This window comes from Silurus aristotelis (assembly GCF_946808225.1).
Source record: "Silurus aristotelis genome assembly, chromosome: 14".
NCBI classification, from domain to species: Eukaryota; Metazoa; Chordata; class Actinopteri; order Siluriformes; family Siluridae; genus Silurus; species Silurus aristotelis.
The window spans coordinates 3,614,368-3,636,603 of NC_139587.1; the positions used below are offsets into that span (position 1 = coordinate 3,614,368).

The 22,236-nt window shown below is 39.4% G+C and overlaps 1 protein-coding gene and 1 long non-coding RNA gene across 2 annotated transcripts in view; both read left to right on the forward strand.

Annotated features, from left to right (window-relative positions):
* Positions 1-22,236, forward strand: part of LOC310736835 — a 237,456-nt gene that overhangs the window by 56,329 nt on the left and 158,891 nt on the right. The window lies entirely within an intron of this gene.
* Positions 1-22,236, forward strand: part of LOC310736766 (A disintegrin and metalloproteinase with thrombospondin motifs 2) — a 132,031-nt gene that overhangs the window by 28,357 nt on the left and 81,438 nt on the right. Inside the window, exon 5 of the mRNA XM_083560573.1 lies at positions 21,840-22,011. Coding sequence (XP_083416699.1) covers positions 21,840-22,011 — 172 coding nt within the window. The remainder of the gene's footprint in view (positions 1-21,839; positions 22,012-22,236) is intronic.

Sequence of the window (22,236 nt, forward strand, 5' to 3'; positions counted from 1 at the left end):
AAGCAGCAATGATTATTTTCAGATAGTTGCTTTACTGTGGCTGATTTTGTTTCTTTTTCTGTCTTTTTTTTTTTTATTATTATGTCTGTTGCTAAGGTACGATTAAACAAGAACAGAGGCTTGTTGAGCCAGAGGCTCTGTGGTCTTGTGATCTTTAGTCATGACCTAGGGTTGGTATCTGTACCTCGACTAAAGCTATAAGGGAAGTTGTATCGAGTTTAGAAGTGCATACCCCTGAAGAGCCATCACAGGACTTCAGCCAGAGGAATGTGCTCAGGCATTGAGCACTTTTTAGCTCAGTGCTCCGAATAATCTGATGTCTTCCTATATGACCTCATGTAACGTGATGCATCACATAATCAGTAGATTAATTACGTAAAGAAGAACCGACACCAAAATGTCCATCGTCACAGAACAGCTCATTCTCATATTCTTCGCATGCCACTCTCCACAGCTGTGCTCAATGCAGCTCCAGCTGTGATGTCAAGCCCCTAGATATCCATGAAGCTCATTGTCCAGATTGTAGCTCAAAGTTCGTGGAGTTATTTCCCAGCAAAGGCGTCTGTTCAACACACTGTCCCCTCCAACTCAAATAAAACCCAAGTGCCTGGCTTGCACTGTTATGAGAACACTGTTGTGCTTTTTTCCCTCCAATCATGTGATTCTTCATACAAGTCTGTGGTCAAAGCTAAATCCTCAGTGCTCTGGATTGCAGAAGTGGCCTTAAGCACATTGTCCTACTAATGGAGATAAACTGGAGAGGGATTCGAAATGCACGAAAACACTGACTGTTCTCAGGCCAAACTTACACAGGGCTGTACATCACAAGGAGGAGGCTGCCCATCCTGGAGCCTGCACTCTTTTAGTCAGCTGTTGTGTTGTAGATGCCAGGTGTACCATAAAACATGTGGAACAACAACAACAACAAAAGAAATAATGGAGAAGTGGCCAGACTGTAATTATCACAATGTCAGACATTTGTCTCATTAGTCTCTATTTTGGAGAAAAACATTTTCCGAGTTCATTTTGGTGTCGACTGTTCCCATATGTTTTTGAAAATATATTTGAGTGTTTTCAATACTCCTGTTCTTCACCATTAAATATGTGCTCTAATGACTACATGTAGATTCGCACTATTCGTTTTGACTGTTCCTCTGAAGGTTTCTTCTTTATATTGTCTTCTTTTTAATTAGAGAGAAATCTTAAATGTGTACTCTAAAGTGATTTTTGCACCAAATATTTGATATTTTATAAAATAAAATAAAATAGAATAAATCAAATGAATGCAATACACTTTTTATTACATTGATTTAATTGAGTAATTGATAAATTGTCACAAATTAAATTAAGTAAAATGTAATAAAAAAAAACATTAAAATCAATATTTTACATTTGTTATATGTCATTTGGGTAAAACAGTTGTGTATAAGTGTGTGTGTGTGTGTGTGTGTGTGTGTGTGTGTGTGTGTGTGTGTGTGTGTGTGTGTGTCACATAAAATATATAATTTTCTAAAGATATTAAATCCAGCATATTTTACCAAATTTTAACATACCTCATTCCTTCCGTCCTTCATTTATTTACTCCCTTGATATGCGGATTTGTCAGGATTTTCTCCTTTTAAGATAAATTCTTGAAGATGTACATAAAACGCATAAATCCATATTTATCCATATTGCCATAAAAACGCAGGAAGTGGCAGCTGTTTTGCGACTACAAATCGTATTTCCGGTACTGAGACATTTTTGTGTATATTTTCCCCTTTAATAATAATAATAATAATAATAATAAAGAACAAAACAGTGACACTATGCTAAAGACTAACCAAACTTGTGGTCCGCCACTTAACACGTTTGTGAGGAAACTAAGATTTGAACCATGTTCCGCACTTAAAAAGGATTGCATTCGGTACACATGCACCGACCTGAAGGTCCTGTACCGAAAAGGTTTGGTACAAATACGTGTACCGTTTCACCCCTAATGCGCACCATGTACTTAATATCATTACTACAGAAGCAATACAGAAAGCTGATGAAGTTATTATGTTAGAGATAACAGACAGTTGCTCCTGATTCAATTGCTACAGTAAATGTCCCATGTATAGATGTAAAGCAGAGTGAAAGCACAGAGAAAGAAAAAATGAGGTGACAGGGATAGGAAATCTGTGAAGAGTATATAAGAAGGATAGGTGTGATAGGAGTTGCGAATAAGTGGTTGTGCAGTACATTTTTCTATATAATGTTTTAACAGATTGCTGGTCTTAGGTAGTGACAGGAAGCAAGGATGTATCCTTCAAAATGACAAGAATGGAAGGGCTTCCAAAAGGTCAGTTATTATTCAATATAAATTATGACGTATTCGACTCCTGATGAAGGAATTGATGCACAAAAAGACTAAATAAGATGCTGACATAGAAAAAATGGAAAATGATAAAAACCCTGGTTCACACTACTAACGCGACATATGTGTACGTACCCCAGGCCACCTCTGAATCAGGATCCGATCACCATTTGTGTATAAGGTGGAATAATTTTTTTCCAGACGTGTTACGTCTGCGATTTCATCATAGATAAAAAGTTGGAACAAAGAGCAAACATGAAGTTCTGCAAGAAACTGGGCAAATCTGCCACAGAGGCGTTTGACATACGGCAATGCTGCAATGACTCATTCGTACCATCTTGTATTTGTGGCTTTTAAATTGCAAAAAACAAAAAAAAAGGGAGCGTTCTTTTCCCCTCTTCACAGCATGGCCTTGCTGCATTAAGGCCAGGAATTATTTACCTGTGAGAAGACTGCTTAATATTTTAGAGCAGCCCTAGCAACCACTCCCGTGTCACTGACCATTAGCGTTAACGTGCCACTTCCTCTCACTTTCCTCCTTCTGTCTCTCATTCTTTCTCTTCACTCCATACTATTTTCATACAGTACAGACCCACACGTGCAAAAAGAAGCTCTTCCTGTTTTTTTTTATTGTTTTCTAAACAATGAAATATGAAATCTGTAGTTACATTTAGCTTGGCTTTTGTGACTAGCATGCGGCTTGAAAACAGGAAGTCTCAAACTTGATCTTTGCTAAAAGGGCCTTATTGTTTGAGCACAAATTGAGCCATATTTCTTTTTTTTCTCAATAGTCGATCAATAACGAATAGTGGTCTTAAATGCTTTTAACAACTACCTCACATTTCTTGATATCTGTGTGTTTCTGTCTCCGTAAGGCTGCAAATCTTTCCTGTCTGATCTTATCTCTACTTGATAGCTCGCGTACTACATCTTCTCGGCTGCTTTAAGGCACAGGGGTCAGCCCGTGTAATCCTCTTATCTCATCTCTCTCTGAGGAGAGACTCGGGGACTCACGATCACAATAACTGGCAATGGGATTTTGCAATATCGTGTTGGTTCTGGAGTGCCGAGATCTGTCACTTGTTGTGCTAGTGCCTTGAATCCTTCCTGACTGCCTTTATTACCTGCAGATAAGAAATATACAGAGTGTGTGTGTGTGTGTGTGTGTGTGTGTGTGTGTGTGTGTGTGTGTATGTGTGTGTGTATGTGTGTGTGTATGTGTGTGTGTGTGTGTGTATGTGTGTGTGTATGTGTGTGTGTGTGTGTGTGTGTGTGTGTGTGTGTGAATACACAATACAATTCGATTGTTAAACACGATTTGCTAAATAGAATAATAAAGTGGTTTGTTTTTTCTGATTAGCAATTAGCGATCTTGCCTGCAGCTGCTTTGTTTCTTTCCATTCTCCTTTATTTTGCGGTGTACGTTTCTGCTGATTCTGCATCGGCAGCCAGATCAGGTGCAGCAGTCCACGATGCAGACAGTGTAACTAAGCTAATTAAAGCTGCATTATTGATAGATCATTAAATTATTTAGAAGTAATGATAAAAGGAAGCCCACTGATAAACACAGTGTTAAATGGTTATCACCATCTTCAAAGCCAAGTCTTTGCAACTCTTTGATATCGTCTAGATCCTTCTCTACACGGCCCGTGGTTTTTCGTAGTTGCTCACTTCACTTTGCATTGCGTTGGAGTGGCATGTCATTGATTAGCGATCACGGCTGATGCTCTTGGACATTGGTGCACTATGACGTGGAAACATAGTTAGAAGAAGTTTGTAAGTTCGGTATTCAGTTGCAAATCATATCAGGTTAAGCTTGTTTCAGAAGCTAGACTATTAGCTAGCTAACTTGCTAATCGTTTAAAAAATTTACCTGCATTCTTTCAGTGTACTCATAATTATTAACTGTGGTCATATTTTCCTCTTAGGTTTGCATTTCAGCAACAAAGGCTGCATTTCGTTTGAAAGCAATTAAGATCCTGATTATTGTTGTTGCACAATTTATCGGATTTTTCACATTTAATATGGGCCACATTCAAATTAAATCCTTAAAATATCACATGCCAGGTCATTTTACTCACATATAAATGTTATGTTATAAATTGCTTTTTCTTTTTGAAGTTGTTATATTTTATTACTTTGTTAAATCATCATTCGGTGCTCAAATGCAGAGTGTAGTCAGACGAATGCCTGGATGAAATTGTAAAAGTGTCCCACTTATTCCTGCCATAGACTCTGGATTCACCCAGACCTATATATATATTCCTGGAATTCCTGGAATTCTAATATCAACAGTTGATTAGGGGTGCCTCAGATAAGCGCTCGACCAAACCTGACTCTGCATGCACTTCTCACATTTATTCAGAGCAATGCAAGATACAGAAATTAATTCAAAGCTAATTTTAATTAAGGAGATTATTATTGTGTAGACAAGATATTAAGGACACGCCATTTTAACCTGTAGATAAGTGGAGCAAATTGTACTTTCTCTCTCTCTGTCTGTCTCTCTTTTTTTCTCTGTCTCTCTTTTATTGTCTCTCTCTTGCTCTATTTCTTTTTTTCTCACTTCAGCACAGGGTGTTAAATTGTAATATTTACTTTTCATCTGGGGTTTAATACGGCATGTTGTGTATGTGTATTCGCGTTGTGTAGTGACACTCTCTGTATCGCTATTCAGATTTGAATTAAAAGTGGGTGTGGCCTAAACTGATTTTTTTTTTTCAATCAACACTGGTAAAAAATGCCATTGGCAAAATATCAAAATAGCCCTAAATGCAGAAGCAGAAGAACAGTGGCAGATGTTGTAATTCCTCCCTGCTCTGCAGAGACTGTTGCTTAGACTTCCAGTCTTGCAAAGTGTCATGCATATTTTGATATTTGATTTACAACTGGAAAATATGTGGATCCTCAACCAGATGCGATGTAAACCTTTTCAACAACAAAAAAGAACAGTGCACCTACAATTTAGATGTGTATGTATTTCAAACAGTGGTTTGGTCATACTGCCAATTCTGCTTTTATAGTTTCATATGTCTTCATTTTACAGCTTAGATCTGAGAACGGAATAAAAAAAGTCTCAACATTCAAAAAAGTTATAAGAAATGTCTCGTTCTAACTCCAGTTCCACAACACTTTGACAGATCTAAGAGCAGGGTAATGAATGTGAGCAGATAAATGGTGATGCTGTGAAAAAATACAAGAAGGTGTAAAGAGATTTCTTGACTGAAGACCATAGAGCTAGAGCTGCCACAGGATCTAACACTTTGGCTCGGATCCTGGATGATGTTTGGTTTGCAGAAGAATTATCCAAATATGTTTTATTTGGTTCATTGTAGATTTTCTAAATGATGCTTAATGTAATTACCAACAAAACCTAAATAAGTCAAGGCATTTTTTTGCTCTGTTAATCTTACCTTCAGTAAAGCTGCTTTGAGACGATGTGCATTGTGAAAAGAGCAATCGAGATAAATTTGAATTGAATTAAACTCTTATAATCCTGTTGTTGGAGTGTTTTTGCATATTTTTGATTCTGTATTGAACATTTGCTGGGAAGGTAGAGGACAAAACCGGCTGAAATGCTGCGTAGTGATATGTCTTATTAGATTCTCATTATCCAATCAGTTATGCACAAAACACATAAATAACAGCTTAGCATGTATGTCGGTCAGCGTAAACATAAATTCCCGTATCGTCAGCATTTTTTCCCTCATCGAATGCTCTTGCTGACATTGTGTATATGCAAGAGTCGCTGCCCTTGCAGACGGATTATTAAACAGGGACGTCTGGTTGAAAGTGGGCGGCACAGCGGGGGTTAATTTGTCTGGGCCTGAGGCGGCAAGGGAGAGGGGAAAGCGGAGCGATCGGCCTCTAATGAAGCAGCCGGAGGTGGCATGACCGACCATAGTATTGGTTTGATTATGAGCCGACGCCGGCTCCTCTCGCTGTGTTGTGTTACACGTCGAGCTAATTGTGTGCGGCAATCGCGTCCGAGGTGAGTGTGTGTTAGACGGGCGAATAAATAACACATGTACCAGGTTGTGAGTCACAGCAGATGGAATGGATGAATGTTCCTGGCACGGGTGCACAGTTTTGCAAAGTGACGACTGGTTAATACCTGCGTATCGAGCGGCAAAAGTGTTGATTCAGATACACAGGCGTATAAAAAACTGCCACTTGTTAGGAAATAGATATTTAACAGTTAGAAGGCAGAAATGATGTTAATAAGATCGACGAACGTGTGAAGAGATGTGTTATGAAGCCTGTCAGCTGTCAGAGAATATGTTTTTGTATGCTATATCTGCACTGATCTTGTGATCTCGTCTTCCTGCTTTTAGGGTGTGTGTGTGTGTGTGTGTGTGTGTGTGTGTGTGTGTGTGTGTGTGTGTGTGTGTGTGTGTGTGTGTGTGTGTAAGAGACACCGAGAGGAAGATATGCATCTCAACAGGTCCTGTGTAACTCACAGATTGGTCGATCTGTCCCCTGGGAGATGAAGTTCCTTGCATTTTATTGGCTGTCAGCTTCCAGCTGCCACTGTGAGCGAAGGTTGAGGGCGGGATGATATCTTTCCTTGTTGCTAGGTTACAGGTGTACCTGATGGGGCTGATAGATATGGATGGGGGGAATGAAACACAAGAGCGAAGTGACTTGAGTCGAGACATTCCTGAAACTTTGTGCAAATAAAATTTCGAGGGTTGTTATGGAAATCTTATTTTATTCCTGGTTCAAAGTTTGGTGAGATAAGATGATGACTCGGGGCCCAAGCACTGGTTGCTGCACATAAAATAGCAAATAATATCTAATAATAGAATTGACTTCTCGTTGTTCAGTGCCACTTAAATTACTGCTCTGAAACAGTCGATCTGGGATAAGTGTATATAAATGAATGGGGGTTAATGATTTTGTGACAGAGCTCTGGCTTCATAGGAACACCTTTGAGAACAATTCTGCCATACTGACCACTGCATGTTCAGCATTGCACCTCATTGCAAAGATTCCTTGAGGATTTGAGAATACCAATTCACACAGATGGCCTAGGCTATAAGAAGATCGGTAACACCCTTAAACTTGAGTTACTGTACAGTGGCCAAGGTCATACAGAGGTTTTTTCTAAGACGGGTTCCACATGGGAATTGAGTTCTCATGCTGTGCGTCAGGTGCAGATGCTGCTTAAAAAAACAGACTCATCAGTGTTGCAGCATTGCTTGAGAAGTTGCAGAAGCAGAAGGTTCACTTGTCAGTGCTCAGACCATATGCTGCACACGTCAACAAGTTGGTTTGCATGACCGTTCTCCCAGAAGGAAGCCTCTTCTGAAGCTGACTCACAAGAAAGCCTGCAGACGGTTTGATGAAGACAACCTGTCCAAGAGCATGCAATACTGGAACCATGTCCTTTAGTTTGATGAGACTGAGATAAACTTGTCAGATGGTGTCCAGCATGTGTAGTTACGCACTGGTGAGAAGTAGCAAGAAAATTGTGTCTTGCCTACAGTCAAGCATGGTGGTGGTAGCATCATGGTCTGGGGCTGCATGAGTGCTGCTGGTACTGTGGAGCTGCGGTTCATTGAGGGGAAACATGGATTCCAACATGTACTGTAACATTCTGAATCAGAACATGACGCCGTCTCCCGCCCTGAGTTTCCAAAACACAAAATGTAATTATACCACATCCAAGACAGTGGTAAAAGTTTGGAGAAGAACCACATATGGCAGGGAATGGCAGGTGTCCCACTTGTGTTTGTCTATATAGTATATATATCTCTCATCACACCAGAACAAGCTTGAAGACCCCCTGAACTAGATCATCCAGAAGACTGGTACATCAGCCCTCTTGTGTACTTGTAGTTAAAAGCAAGCATAGTGATTATAAAAAAGCCAATGAGTTCCTGTTATGTATATTATTTTTCACCTGAACGATATGGACTGGTACTTGGTTGCAAATCTGGTGCTTGGGTTGCTCTGATCTAGATTATTGAATACTTCCGTTTAAACATGTAGTTCATGACAAACATTACAATGACAGCATCAAGTTTTGAGGAGAATCAGAGATCACTAGAGTTTCAGTAAGGGGTGTTAAGGCTCTTTACTTCTTGCCTCATTACTTCTTTTATAAACCAGATATCTTTTTAAAAGGATGTCTGATGATCTGGGAAATCCCAAAGGATGATGTAGATAAAATAATCAGGTTCTTGCTAAGATCAGTTGGGTCCAAGCAATTGGTATAATGCACCCAATGGCAAAACCAGTCAGTCTGTTAAAAATGTATGAAAATCTACAATAGAAATGTCATTTTCCAGGTTTTAATGAACTTAAAAATTTTAACAATCCTAAATCAGTTTATATTGTAATTGAAATATCTGCAACGCTCGTGTAACCACAGTCGGAATCTGATCTTCTTTGCCGTACTCAGCCCTTGCTTGTGGTTAGGATACTGAAAGAGAAACAGAAGTTATGAATGTCAAAGCTGAAGCGTGTGATGTTTTTCCCCTCTTCCACACATTATTCTTTTGAACACGTTTGCTTTTCCGAAGAAAAAGCAAACGTGCTGTAAGATGATGGACACCTCCAGTCGTGTGTGTCTTGAAGCTCGATGCTGTGAAGTGATGTAGTGCTTCGCGCTCTTGCGCTTCTCTCTGAATGGCAGACGGAGACGCGGGATTGACCTTTAGGAGAGAGATTTACATTCGCTTGCAGGATTGGGTCATTTGTCAGCGTGCTCACTGGGCTGCACATGAGGCACTGTCAGGCTGCTAAAGTGTCTGTGTGGAAAATGTGTGTTTGCTTCAACGGAAGTGAACGATAATGAGGTGAAATTGTCAGGAGGAAGCCATGAACCGGAACATGCTCTGTTTGGGTTTGAGAGGAAGGAAATATTCACGTTTTTGTTCGAAAGTGGTTAAATTCTCTATTCTGATTGGGCAAAAGGTGCTAATTTTACACACTCTCCCACACATCACAAACCCTACAAGACACACATGCAGACATAGACACAAAATGTCAGACATAGATACACTTCACAAATATGTGCGTTCACACACACACACACACTTACATAAACACACAAATATCATGCATACTGCTAAAGCAAACACACAAAATACACACTCACAGTCATATACATAAATGCAGCAACACACAAACACACAAATATAGATAAACACAGTCATATATCACAAATACAAGACACACACATACAAGACTTATACATAAACACACTCGTACAAGAAACACACGCAAAGACACAAATACAAGACATACACACACAAGACACACACATACAAGATTCACACATACACATACGAGACACATAGACAAAAAAACGCACACACATTATGTTCAGATGCTTATTACATTAAATAAACATAAAAAACACAAACGCCTGTGTTTACTTCCTGGTTTGCTTAGCTCTCCCTCTTCCTCACTCCCTAAGTGTTCAGTCAGTAATAAACACAAATCAGATCTCAGATCCGAAAGTAGCACTAAGTAACGCTTGGTGATCCTTATTCCAGGTTGCTTCGTTTTCACAAACTCTTCGTCAGCGATGGACGAGAGCCAAGCGGATCTGAGAGGAATGAAGAGGAGAAAGTTTTTTTTATGGCACACAGGAGTAACGCTACACTGAGATATCATCTGTATGACGTTACACGTGGTTTATATACGCAGGACACGCTCAATCACTTACACTGAGGACACTTGGTGGAAACATGCCCGATCAGATAAACCTGGAGTCTCTCCACACTGCTCTCCAAACTACTAAAAAGCTTTTTCTATAGAAAACGTATTTATTCGGACTGAAGTTTTTTAAAATAATTTTTATTATTTCTTATAATACAAACAATTTAATGGTTTAGTATAGAATTTAAAAAGAAAAGTGTATTTATCATGATATTGATATTGAATCGTCATGTTGCCCAGCATGTACCATGAGATAAAAGTAAAAAAAAAAGCAACCTGCTAGCAAATAAACAACCTGCTAGCAAATAAATAGGACTGATGAAAATTTAACTAACAAAAAACAAATCAGTTAATGTTTAAATTTAATTATTCAACTTTAATACTATAAAATAAGAGTAAAGGACAAAAAGCAAAAAATACAAAGTAAGCATCCATTTAATTTTACTATGAAGAAATTTCAATACATATTTATATCATCAGCTTCGACCAATCAAAAATAGTAAAATGTTAAAAACAAAGCTACAGATTTCCTTCAGCATGTCATAGTGTTAATGCTGAATGGTTTGTGAGCAGTAAGGGCTTATTGAGAGTCAAAGAAGAACATCCAGACTGGCTCGATCCGACAGGAAGACTTTGGTAGCTCAAATAAATCACTGTTTCCAACTGCGGTGAGCAGAAAAGCATCTCAGAAAGGAAATGTAACCTACATTACAGCACAGTGAAATTCTTTATTTTTGCAAATCTCAGCGATGTTATGAAGCAAGGATCAGCATTAACATTACAGTAATGTAAACCCCACACTGTTCGTTTCATATGTGTTACATGAACACAATTCAACAAGCACCACTATATTACAACCATGCACCTTAGACATATTCTGGAGAAATGATTATTGCACTGCCTCACTTTCATTATTTATTGCAGTGCACACCTTTACCTACTCTGCACAACTGTATACTTCATGTCTTTATTAATGAATTTTTTTATTTTGCTATTTTTTTCTATTTTAATGCACCAGCACACCATAACAAATTGCTTGTACATGCAACCCATGATACTTGGCCCAAGTGTGGTAGATTTGTGATACCGGGACTTAAATCCCCAACCTTCCAATCAGTAACTAAGAGCTTTAACCCCTGAGCTACCATGTTGCTTGAAACTGGTGCAAAACACAAAAAACATCCAGGTCTGCAGTCATTAATGGCTTGATGATGAGAAAGAGGAAGAGGAGAATTTCCAGACTGGTTTGATCTGACAGAAAAGGCTACAGTAACTTAATAATAATCCCTCTGCACTGAGCCGAAGAGTACTGCATTATGGACAACACGTTGCCCAAGACTGCTGTCAACAACAACAACAACAACAACAAAATAAAAAATAACTAAATATTAAAGAAAGATTTTGAGCCTTCTACTTGTTTTCTCATATGTGTGTACTGAATGCTTAGCGTAAGCAAAGTGCCACACGTGCAGTCCATATAGCGTCAGTTCCATGTCCTGAGAGACAGCGTGATTCATGCAGCAACGAACACTTCCATCAGCACAGTACATGCCTACTGTCTCTCCAAGCAACCCTAAAATCATATGTTTCAGACATGTAAATAAAAAGTCTAGAATGATATACACTATAAGTTTGTGGACACCTGACCATAAGATTGAGTTTTTTGAACATCCCATTCTAAACTTAGGGCCTATCTGCTGTTATAATAACCTCCACTTTTTTGGGAAGATGTTCTACTAGATTTTATGGAGATTTGTGCTCATTCAGTCACAAGGGCGGTAGTAAAGTCAGGTACTGATGTAGGTGAGGTGAGGAGGCCTGGGGTACAGTGAGAGTTCACATTCATTCCAGACGTTTTCATAGGGTTGATGTCAGATCTCTATAGCAGGAGATCTTGCAGTTGAACCCATATAAACCATATCTTCAAGGAGTTGGCTTTGTGCACAGGGGTATTGTTATGCAGGACCAGGTTTTTCCTAGTTCACATCCAGAGACATTATATACAGTTTTGCGCCTCCAAATTTAAGGTTACAGTTTGGAAATGGACCACATATGGGTGGAAAAGTCAGGTGTCCCAATACTTTGTCCATATCATGGCCCACTTATCAGCTGGCTACTGATATCGTAATCGCTTCAAGGTAAAAAAAAATATGATTCTTCAAACTAAAGATTCTGTATGTTTTCTCCATACCTTTATGATCAAAACGAAAATCTTGCTCAAGACAGGATGAAGCCACTTTTTCACAAGTATATTTAAAAAGTTTTATCAGTTCATTGGATGTCTATTGCATCTGCACTTGATAAACGATTCCTTAATTTTAAACGACTCTTTAATGCGACTCAGAAGAACAAGTCTTCTCAAAGAGTGATTTGTTCATTTTCTACTGGACGCACATGAGCAATCGTAAAATCCTCGCAGGTCATGGACAGGAAACGAAATTGAGTAGTTTACATCTCGACTCTTCTATTCAGAGTCGTTCGTTTTTTTTGTCACTTGACTCCTATAGACCCTATGCAGTGCATTACACAGAAAACAGAATTGGGTCGTTCTTCTCATGAGTCCTCTGGTCCGAGTCGTTCATGTCACCTGACTCCAATAAGGGCAGTTAAAAAAAAACATATATAAATTAATGGATCTAAAGTCAAAGTTTGTGTTTCAAATGAATCAAATGTACTAAATGACTCAAAAGAATTTACTAAATGACTAAAAAAAAACAAGTTGTTCATTTTGAAGATGCAAAGTCACTAAAATGATCAGATCTTCCCATCACTACTACACTTTACTTCATAATCCCACAGTGTTAATCAAGAAAAAAAAAAAAACAGACAGATGTGGTGTCATCTTTGTGATTTCCTCTAATCTATAACCTCCGTGAGACAGCCACATGACTGTTTTTTTTTCTCTCTCTCTTCTTCCTCCTACATTTCTGTGATTAGTTACTGAAACACAATGAGAAATGCTGTCCAGGAGTTTTTCTTTTCAATAAAAGGGATCTGCAGGTGGAATATATGACATGTCTGAGAGCGGATTTTGTATATACAGGTGAGGAATGTACTGTATATGCTCTCTCCCTGCACAGACTCTCACGTTGTGAACAAAGCTTATCCTCAGTAAGAATTTCCTCTCAGACTGTAGAGTTCAGCCAGATGCATGCTGATGTCACATTTTCCTGTGTGTGTGTGTATGTGCGTTACATCAGAGCAAGAAAGAAGCTATGCTTTTTGGACCTTTTTTTTTTTTTTGGCCCTGAATGCGAGACAGTAGAACGGTGAGGAAGTTTAAATGAGCAAGAATGATGTCAACGCTGAAATCTGTGTTTCCGATGGAACATCGGCACGCCGGCCAAAATTTTTTACTGTTGAAATTTTCTGACATCTGCAGGTGAGAAACGGAGTCTTGAGTAGAAGAGTGGGATAAAGATTGCGCTCGTTTTGTCTGAGAGGTGTGTGTGTGTGTGTGTGTGTGTGTGTGTGTGTGTGTGTGTGTGTGTGTGATCACACATACTTATCCAAACACACAGAGCGGTCTCTCTATCTCTCTCTTATACACACATACACACTCACACACACATATATATATATATATATATACTCACGTTTTAGACCTGTTATTTTTTTATGCATCTGATGCTGAAATTTGTATCCTTCCAGCCAACTGTGTGTGTGTGTGTGTGTGTGTGTGTGTGTGTGTGAGACAGAAAGAGTGAGATATTAAGATTAAATTTCACACACATACCCAAATAGAGCAGTCTCTCTCTCTCTCTCTCTCTCTCTCTCTCTCTCTCTCTCTCTCTCTCACACACACACACACACACACACTTTTGCACTCACATTTTTAACCTCTGTTTATGTCTGATGTACTTGATGCTGAAATTTGTCTCCTTGCAGCCTGCTGTGTGTTTGTGTGTGTGTGTGTGTGTGTGTGTGTGTGTGTGTGTGTGTTTGTGTGTGTGTGTGTGTGTGTGTGTGTGTATGTACGCTCACTAAGGGCTCCTTTTCTCCTTGTCATTTTCTGGCTCGTGCAAAGCGACGTTCTCTCTTGCCAAATAATTACTCTGGCACAGGAGTGTGCGCTTTCAATTAAAGCTCCCTGTAAATGAATTCTCGTCCCTTTCTCAGTGTCGCCACTTCCTGCCCGCTAAAAGGTCAGAATGGCTCTTAATTCATATCCACTTCCTATTGCATGGTGAATCCATGAGAAAATGGGATTAGATATTTTTTTTATAGGCATATTTTTTTCCCCTTTCAAACTAGTGCTTTTAGACTTGGATTAGTTTTAACATTTGTATAATCCGATTTGTAAACCCAACCGAGCTAATCATGTCAGTATTTTTATTTATTTATTTATTTTGGTAATATTTTATCATCTTCAAATGACTTTTTAGTGAACTTGTAAATGTTTGCTCGTGTACCAAAATGCTTCCCGATGTATCAGGATAGAGGCAATGGTTCCTTCACTGAGACTGACAGAAATGGAAGCAATAACTCTTTTACTGCGACTGAAAGAAATATAAACAATGACTCCTTTAATGAGACTAACAGGAATAAAGGCCACGCCTTCTTCACTGCAACCTACAGCAATAGAGGCCGTGCCTTCTTCATTGAGACTGACAGGAATAGAAGCCACGTTTCCTTCTTTAAGATAAATATGTACGATGGCCACACAATAGCCACGCCTCCATCACTAAGATTGATAGCAGTAGAGGCCATGCCTCCTTAACTGAGATGGATATGCACAATAGCCACGCCTCCTTTAAAGAGATTGATAGCAGTAGAGGCCACGCCTCCTTCACTGAGCTGGATATGCACAATTGCCACGCCTACTTCACAGAGATTGATAGCAGTAGAGGCCACGCCTCCTTAACTGAGATGGATATGCACAATAGCCAGGCCTCCTTCAAAGAGATTGACAGCAGTAGAGGCCACGCCTCCTTCACTGAGATGGATATGCACAATGGCCATGCCTCCTTTGCTGGGATTGATAGGAGAAGAGGCCACACCTCCTTCACTGAGAAGGATATGCACAATGGCCACACCTCCTTCACTGAGATGGATATGCACAATTGCCACGCCTCCTTTACTAAGATTGATAGGAGAAGAGGCCACGCCTCCTTCACTGAGCTTGAAAGCAGTAGAGGCAACACCTCCTTTACTGAGATGGATATGCACAATGGCCATGCCTCCTTCACTGAGATGGATATGTCCTTCTTTTAATCCTTAACTGGGGGTTAAATAACACATTAAGCTCAGAACGCAAAAACGAGTCTTTACCAAAGACCTACCTACTCCGCTAAGTTTCATGGTGCTTCATCTTCATGTGCACGCAAGAAGAAAATTAACCTCTGCTAATATCACTCTGCGGCGGCTCTCTCTGTCAGTCGTCCCACTGTTCAATATCACAACTGGTCTTTTTTAGCCCACACTCACCTTGAATGCCCTGCTGATGTCGCAGATCTCATCATGGCACATCGCTCAGATGTTACACCTCATGCTAACTGGATGGGTCATTAAGCAGACAGGAGATTCGGTCTAATGAGTTGACACAAGCCTGTTGTTTTACAGCGCAGATTTGTGACAAGTAACTCATGAGTGTGTAGAGTGTGCAGGTCAATTTAGGCCACATTCTCCATTCCAACACACCAACATCTATCTATCCATCCATCCATCCATCCATCCATCCAACCATCTAACCATCTAGCCATCTATCCATCCAGCCAATTATTTAGCCACAGGGTTGTGTCTGCCTCTATCTCTCTGTCTGCCTCATTCTTTCCGTCTGTCTCTTCTTCCTTTCTTTTTTCCCTGCTTCCTACAAAGGCTGTGTCTACAAAACAAGTGACAATGACATTGAAGAATCGTTCTATACATAAAAAAAGATATTAATAAACGTGTGGTGTTTTAAATAAGATTGAAATTTTAATAAAAAAAGAATAAGAAAAAATATGTATTTGTCTCTTTAATGTATTGATATACTTTATACTACTACCGTTTATTAGAACTGCTATTAAAAAAAATGACAAGAGACCAATCTGTGAAGCAATCAGAATCGCTAATTAAACAGCGCTGTGGTATAAATAAAAATACAGGTCGTCCCCGACTTACGATGGAGATGAGTTCTGATGACCCCATTGTAAATTGAAAATAATTTGCGGCATTTAGCAGACGTCTGCGTCCAGACGACGTACAAAAGTGCTTTGAGTCTCTAGCAATGAATAAATCTACACTGGTACGCAAGATTGCAACTTAATATAAATCAGACTACAACTCTTGATTTTTACAAAGCAAACTTAGAAAGTGCTAATTTTAAGTGTTTCAGGAAGAGGAAGGTCTTCACCTGTCGCTTAAACATAGCCAGGGTCTCCGCTGTAGGGACATCTAGGGGAAGTTCATTCCACCATCTCGGTGCCAGAACCGAGAAGAGCCTTGAAGTGTACTTACTTCTCATTCTGAAAGAAGGTGGTACCAGTTGAGCAGTGCTGGAGGATCTCAGACAGCGTGGTGTAGTCCGAGGTGTGATGAGGTCTTTGAGGTAAGATGGTGCTGGTCCAATTTTGGCCTTGTGGGCAAACATCAGTGTTTTGAACCTGATACGTGCAGCTACTGAAAGCCAGTGGAGGAAGCAGCAGTGAGGTGGTGTGGGAGAACTTGGGCAGATTGAACACAAGTCATGAAGCTGCGTTTTGGACCATTTGCAGTGGAAGAATAGCGTTCAGAGGAATACCTGCTAGCAGAGCGTTGCGGTGGTCCAGTCTCGAAATCATGAGTTGAACAAGCACCTGCGCAGCCTGTGTGGACAGACATGGTCGAATCCATTAAATATTATAGAGAAGACATCGACAAGTACGAGCAACATTAGCATCATGTGGGGAGAAGGACAGTTGATTGTCCATAGTTACCCCAAGGTTGTGAGCATTGGCTGAAGGGGAGAGCAGAGAGTTATGAAGAGTTATTCTGAGATCTTGACCTGGAGATAAATCACCTGGGATAACCAGCAGTTCACTTATCCATGAAGATATGTCTGTTAAGCACGCTGAGATCCGAGTAGACACTGTGGTATCTGAGGGAGGGAAAGAAAAGATGAGTAATGTAGTAATGTAGTGTACAAAATTGACTTTGTGTGTTGTACAAAGACTACATAAATGGTCATATTTTATAAGCTCCCTCCCCTCTTTTGCTAGACAGCTGATATGAAAGACTGTAAAATCTCAGGACTGAGAAGTTTATTGTTTGTGGACAGTTTGGGCCATCATAACTTTCAAACCTGACTGAGTTCTTTATAGGTAAAAAGAATAATAATAATAATAATCAATCCACCCCACCAACAGATTTGCTTGAGATTATAGGCTAAACCAGCAACCGGAGGCCATATTGGAGAATGTCCCCATGTCTGTCTGTACCTCCCAAGCTTTAGTTTCTGTCTCCTAAGTCCAGGATCGGAAGTAAACACGCTGTTCTGTTCGGCTCCAGAAGGTCCCTGATGTTTTATTCAGCAGTTCCTCTGAACACGATGGGGACGGGCACATCCTCGTCCCATCCCCCTCCCTCTCTTCCTTCCTCAGATCGATATGTCCGTGTCTCAGAGTCCCTCTTGTCATCTCTCCTGGCTGACACGGCTCTCTACTCGCCCACTGCTTGGTATTCTGGTGCGAAAGGTGCCTCGCGCGACACAGCATTTATCCATCAGACCGGCCAGAGATGAAGGGATGAACATACACATAGTGAAAGAGAGACAGTTTGCTAGTTCAGAGCTAAGTCTGTCTTTCTCTCTCTCTCTCTCTCTCTCTCTCTCTCTCTCTCTCTCTCTCTCTCTATCTCTGCCTCTTCTTTTCTTCCTCCCTTCCCTGCTTCCCTACTATCTATCTATCTATCTATCTATCTATCTATCTATCTATCTATCTATCTATCTATATTATATAATTTTAGTTATCCTGTGCTAGCTAAAGTCAACTAGCTTCTGCTAAAGAAGTGATAATATCTAGCTAACTACTAGTTGAGTTAAGGAGCAATTAAAAAATTTTTATATCACGAAAGGGCTGAAAATTATTTAAATCTTTACCAGTCAGTAAAAGGTGTAAGCAAAATGTGTGTGACGTTCGACCGGGTGGGATACTGTATCTCTACTTTAATTCAGTGGTGAAACAGTGCATTTTGGTGAAAGAGATTAGGATCACTTTCACAGAAAAGTTAGCAAACAGCCCAGTTATTCCTTTTACTGAGGAAAATTCATCTGTTGTAGCCTTTTGAAATGAGAAGCTTGAGAGTTAGCATGTGTGTGTGTGTGTGTGTGTGTGTGTGTGTGTGTGTGTGTGTGTGTGTGTGTGTGTGTGTGTGTGTGTGCGCGCGTGCACGCGGGCGATGAGATCCCTCTCATGAATGCTAAACGGCGGCTGTCAGGAAGGTCGGTAATTACCAGTTGTCTAAACAGACGATGGAATTGGGGAATGTGACTGACAATTTTCTGATCACTTGTTTTAGCAGAGAGAGAGAGAAAGAGAGAATAAGCTGGAGAAATGGAAAGGTAGACAGATAGAGAAATGGAAAAATGGAAAAAGGAGTGGTGTGCTAATATCTAAACTGCAAGCTATGACCTTACCCAACCTTCTCTTTTGTTACTAGCATGTGGTGCAACATGTTCACCTTCCTGACAGGACACATCTTGCCCTGTGGCTTTCATTCCTTTCTCACTCGTATTTTTCTTCTGTTCCTTTTCATCTCAAGTAGAGAAGGTCAGTCAGGATAGACGGCTTTCCGAAACCTCTTACGTAACTCAGGCTGACATATGGATCTTTTAGCACGTTCCTGCACTGTGAGCTCCAGCCATGCTAGAGTATGGCTGCAGCGTTGCCCTCTCACTGTGGATCACGTCAAAGGAAGCATCGGCTTCTTTTAACTCTCTCACACACAAACACACACGATATAAAAAATATATCCCTTCTATTTTTTCAACTAATCTCCATACTCCATAATGTAAAAAAAAGAGTTGTGATAAATGTACTAAAATGAATCACTGAATTATTAATACCTTTTGCGATGCCACTTGAAATGTAGCTCAGGTTCTTCACCATTTCTCTGCTTCATCTTTGAGATGGTTTTACACTTTGCTTGGAGTCCAACTGGTAAAGTCAATAGATTGGAGATGATTTAGAAAGGCACACAGCTGTATGTATAGGGTTTACCAGCTCAAAATGTAGATCAGAGCAAAAACTAAGCCATGAGGAAGCCAAAGAAACTGAGTGCAGAGCTCAGAGACAGTATTGTGTCCTGTCTCTGAAGCACAGAACTGGTAAGAGCTACAAAAAAATGACTGCTTTGAAGCCTCTCAAAGGAACAGTGGCTTCGATTTTGGAATAACCGGGACTTTTTCTAGAGCTGGTCATGTAGAAAGAGCATTCAGGACCTTAGTTAGCGTGGTAACCAAGAATCACTGTGGGTGAGCTCCAGAGATCGTGTGTGGATATAGGAGAAATGTGCAGAAGGTCAACCATCAAATTAGGACCTGGAAAATTTTCAGTTCAAGACACATGAAAGCCTGCGCTCTCTCTCTCTCTCTCTCTCTCTCTCTCTCTCTCTCTATATATATATATATATATATATATATATATATATATATATATATATATATATATATATATAGCGAGAGTGGAATGTAGATATGCTCATCCCAGCTGCTTATCCTACGTAACGTGCTTCTACGCTGCTGCTTGTGCCTGTTGCGTGAAATGTTAAATATTTGTACAGTTTTTTTGTATCGCTATCGTCATCGTAAGATTGAAAAATCATAAGTCAAACCATTGTAACTCGGGGACCATCTATATATATAGGTATACTGTGTATATATCACGATAGGGCTGAAAATAATTCATATATATATATATATTGGGTACCGTTATTAGGGATGTAACGGTACACAAAATTCATGGTTTGGTATGTACTTCGGTTTTCAAGTCACGGTTTTGGTTTAATTTCCGTACGGTTCGGGGGAAGAAATGCAAAACATAAAATTGCTTTTTGTTCTTTTTTTTTAAAATACAGTTTATGTTTATAAACATTTGTGATCATCAACATTTAAACAGTTTAAAATTTAAAAATAATTTAAAATAAAATGCTTGCTTTAAATAAAATAAAATAATTTTTTTTTAAGTCAAATTAATGCAATAAACTTTTTTTATTATATTGATTAAATTGAGTAATAAATTAAATTGGCAAAATAAATGAAATTTAATAAATGGAAAAAAAAAGACTAAATTGCTTACATTTGTTAGACTCGAGGCGGATACTAAACAAACTTGTCTTCCGCCATTTAATACTAGATTAGATTAATACTATGTTCCGCACATAAAAAGGATTACAGTTGGTGATACACCTGAACTAAAATTCACTGTCATAGTAAAGGATGTGAACACTTATTTCTGTGTGATATTCCAGTTTTGTTTTTCCTAAATTCCTAAATAATTTGTATAAGACGAAAAAAAGGCAGCACAATATTATATTTGGAGAAAAAGATATAAAATAAAAGCTCTGTGGAGGAGTACAGAGTTTTTGGGGAGACTGCTTGCAGTTTTTTATTTATTTATCTATTTATTTTACTTTTTTCTTCAGGAACCAGAATCAAAAATGGAGGTTAACGCACTGAGGTTAACAACTAAATGCAAGACACACGGTTTGTGTTCTATTGTTGTTCTGTTGTATTCTATTTCCACTTGGCCTTGTTTGCCTTTTGGAGTCCTTTTTGCTAAAGCCATTATATAGATTTCCAGAAATGTTAAGTCTATTTTTCCCAGAGGAGTAGTAGTAGTAATAAAAGGGCACTGTTTATGTTGCCAATGGTTGTGAGAATATATTTGGACTTAAGAAACAGTTTTGGCACCATGTGGTCAAAATGAAATATAGTCTTGTGAGGAGTTAAATATGACAGGGTTTGTGCTGTCATAGAAAATAAATTCCTAACAGGATGGTGTGATGGGATCTTCTTCTAAAGTATTTTATACTGCTTATGCGACAGTGTTGTTACATTGATTGCATTTGGAGGTTGGGGGTTCCCTCCTCAGTCCTGTATGTGTGGGGTTTCCTCAAAGTTCCCCCCATGCAGTGCAAAGACCAAAGCTGTTCAGTTGTCACATACATATTTCATATGTGATGTATTGTAAATGCATTTTCTTAGTTACTTGTCCTGCAATGCAACAACAAACAGAGAACATTCTCACAACAACAACAATTCTTGAATTGAGTGACGTGGTATTAATACACTATATGGACCAATGTTTGTGGACACCTCATTATAAGATCATCATCCCATTCCACATTTAGTCCCCATTTCCTGTTAATTACATCTTACTCTTTTGTGAAGAGGTTCCACTAGATTTTGGAGTGTGCTTGTGGAGATTTCTGCTTATTTAAAGTCAAGTACTTATGTAGGGGAGGTGAGGAGGCCTGGGGTGCAGTCAGCGTCCACGTTCATCCCAAAGGTGTTCAATAGGGTTGAGGTCAAAGCTCTATAGCGGTAGATCTTCCATTCTAACCCATCTTCATCTTCATCGAGCTCACATTGTGCACAGGGGCATTGTCATGCTGGAACAGATTTGGGTCCCCCAGTTTAAGTGAAGGCAACATTTAATGGTGCTGCATCCAGAGGCACCCTATTCAACTATGTAGCTCCAACTTTGGGGTAACAGTTTGGAGAAGAACCACATATAGCTGGAAAAGACGGGTGTCTCAGTACTTTATAGTTCATATAATGTAGATCTTTGTCTGTCTGTTTCCAAAACAACACGAATATCTATTATCTAATAGGGAATTATAATAATTTTGTGTGCTTTTTGTTTTTCTTCAGGCAGGAATGATCCGAACTGAGAAGGAGGAGTTCTTCATCGAGCCAGTGGAGACAGGACACCAAGTGATAGAGCAGGAGGATGGTGGTGGTGGTCGTCCTCACATTGTGTACCGTTCTGCTGCTGTGAAGAAGCCTCCCACCAGCCCACTCGCTGCAGGCCTTCATTCCAGAGGTCAGCTTTGTCTTAGTATTTTAAGAGTTGGAGGTTGAGGCAGATCTTTTTCAAAACTCACTTGTTTGAATGACTACATGAAAATCAGCATTCATTTTGGGTTACGATTGTGGCCAGGCATCCCAAATCGTTTTGACTTTATGTTGTGTTTAACAAAAGGGAACCAAGTTTTAATTTCATCACTCTTGTCTACAGTGTCATATTTCAAGTGAGCAACACAAAATA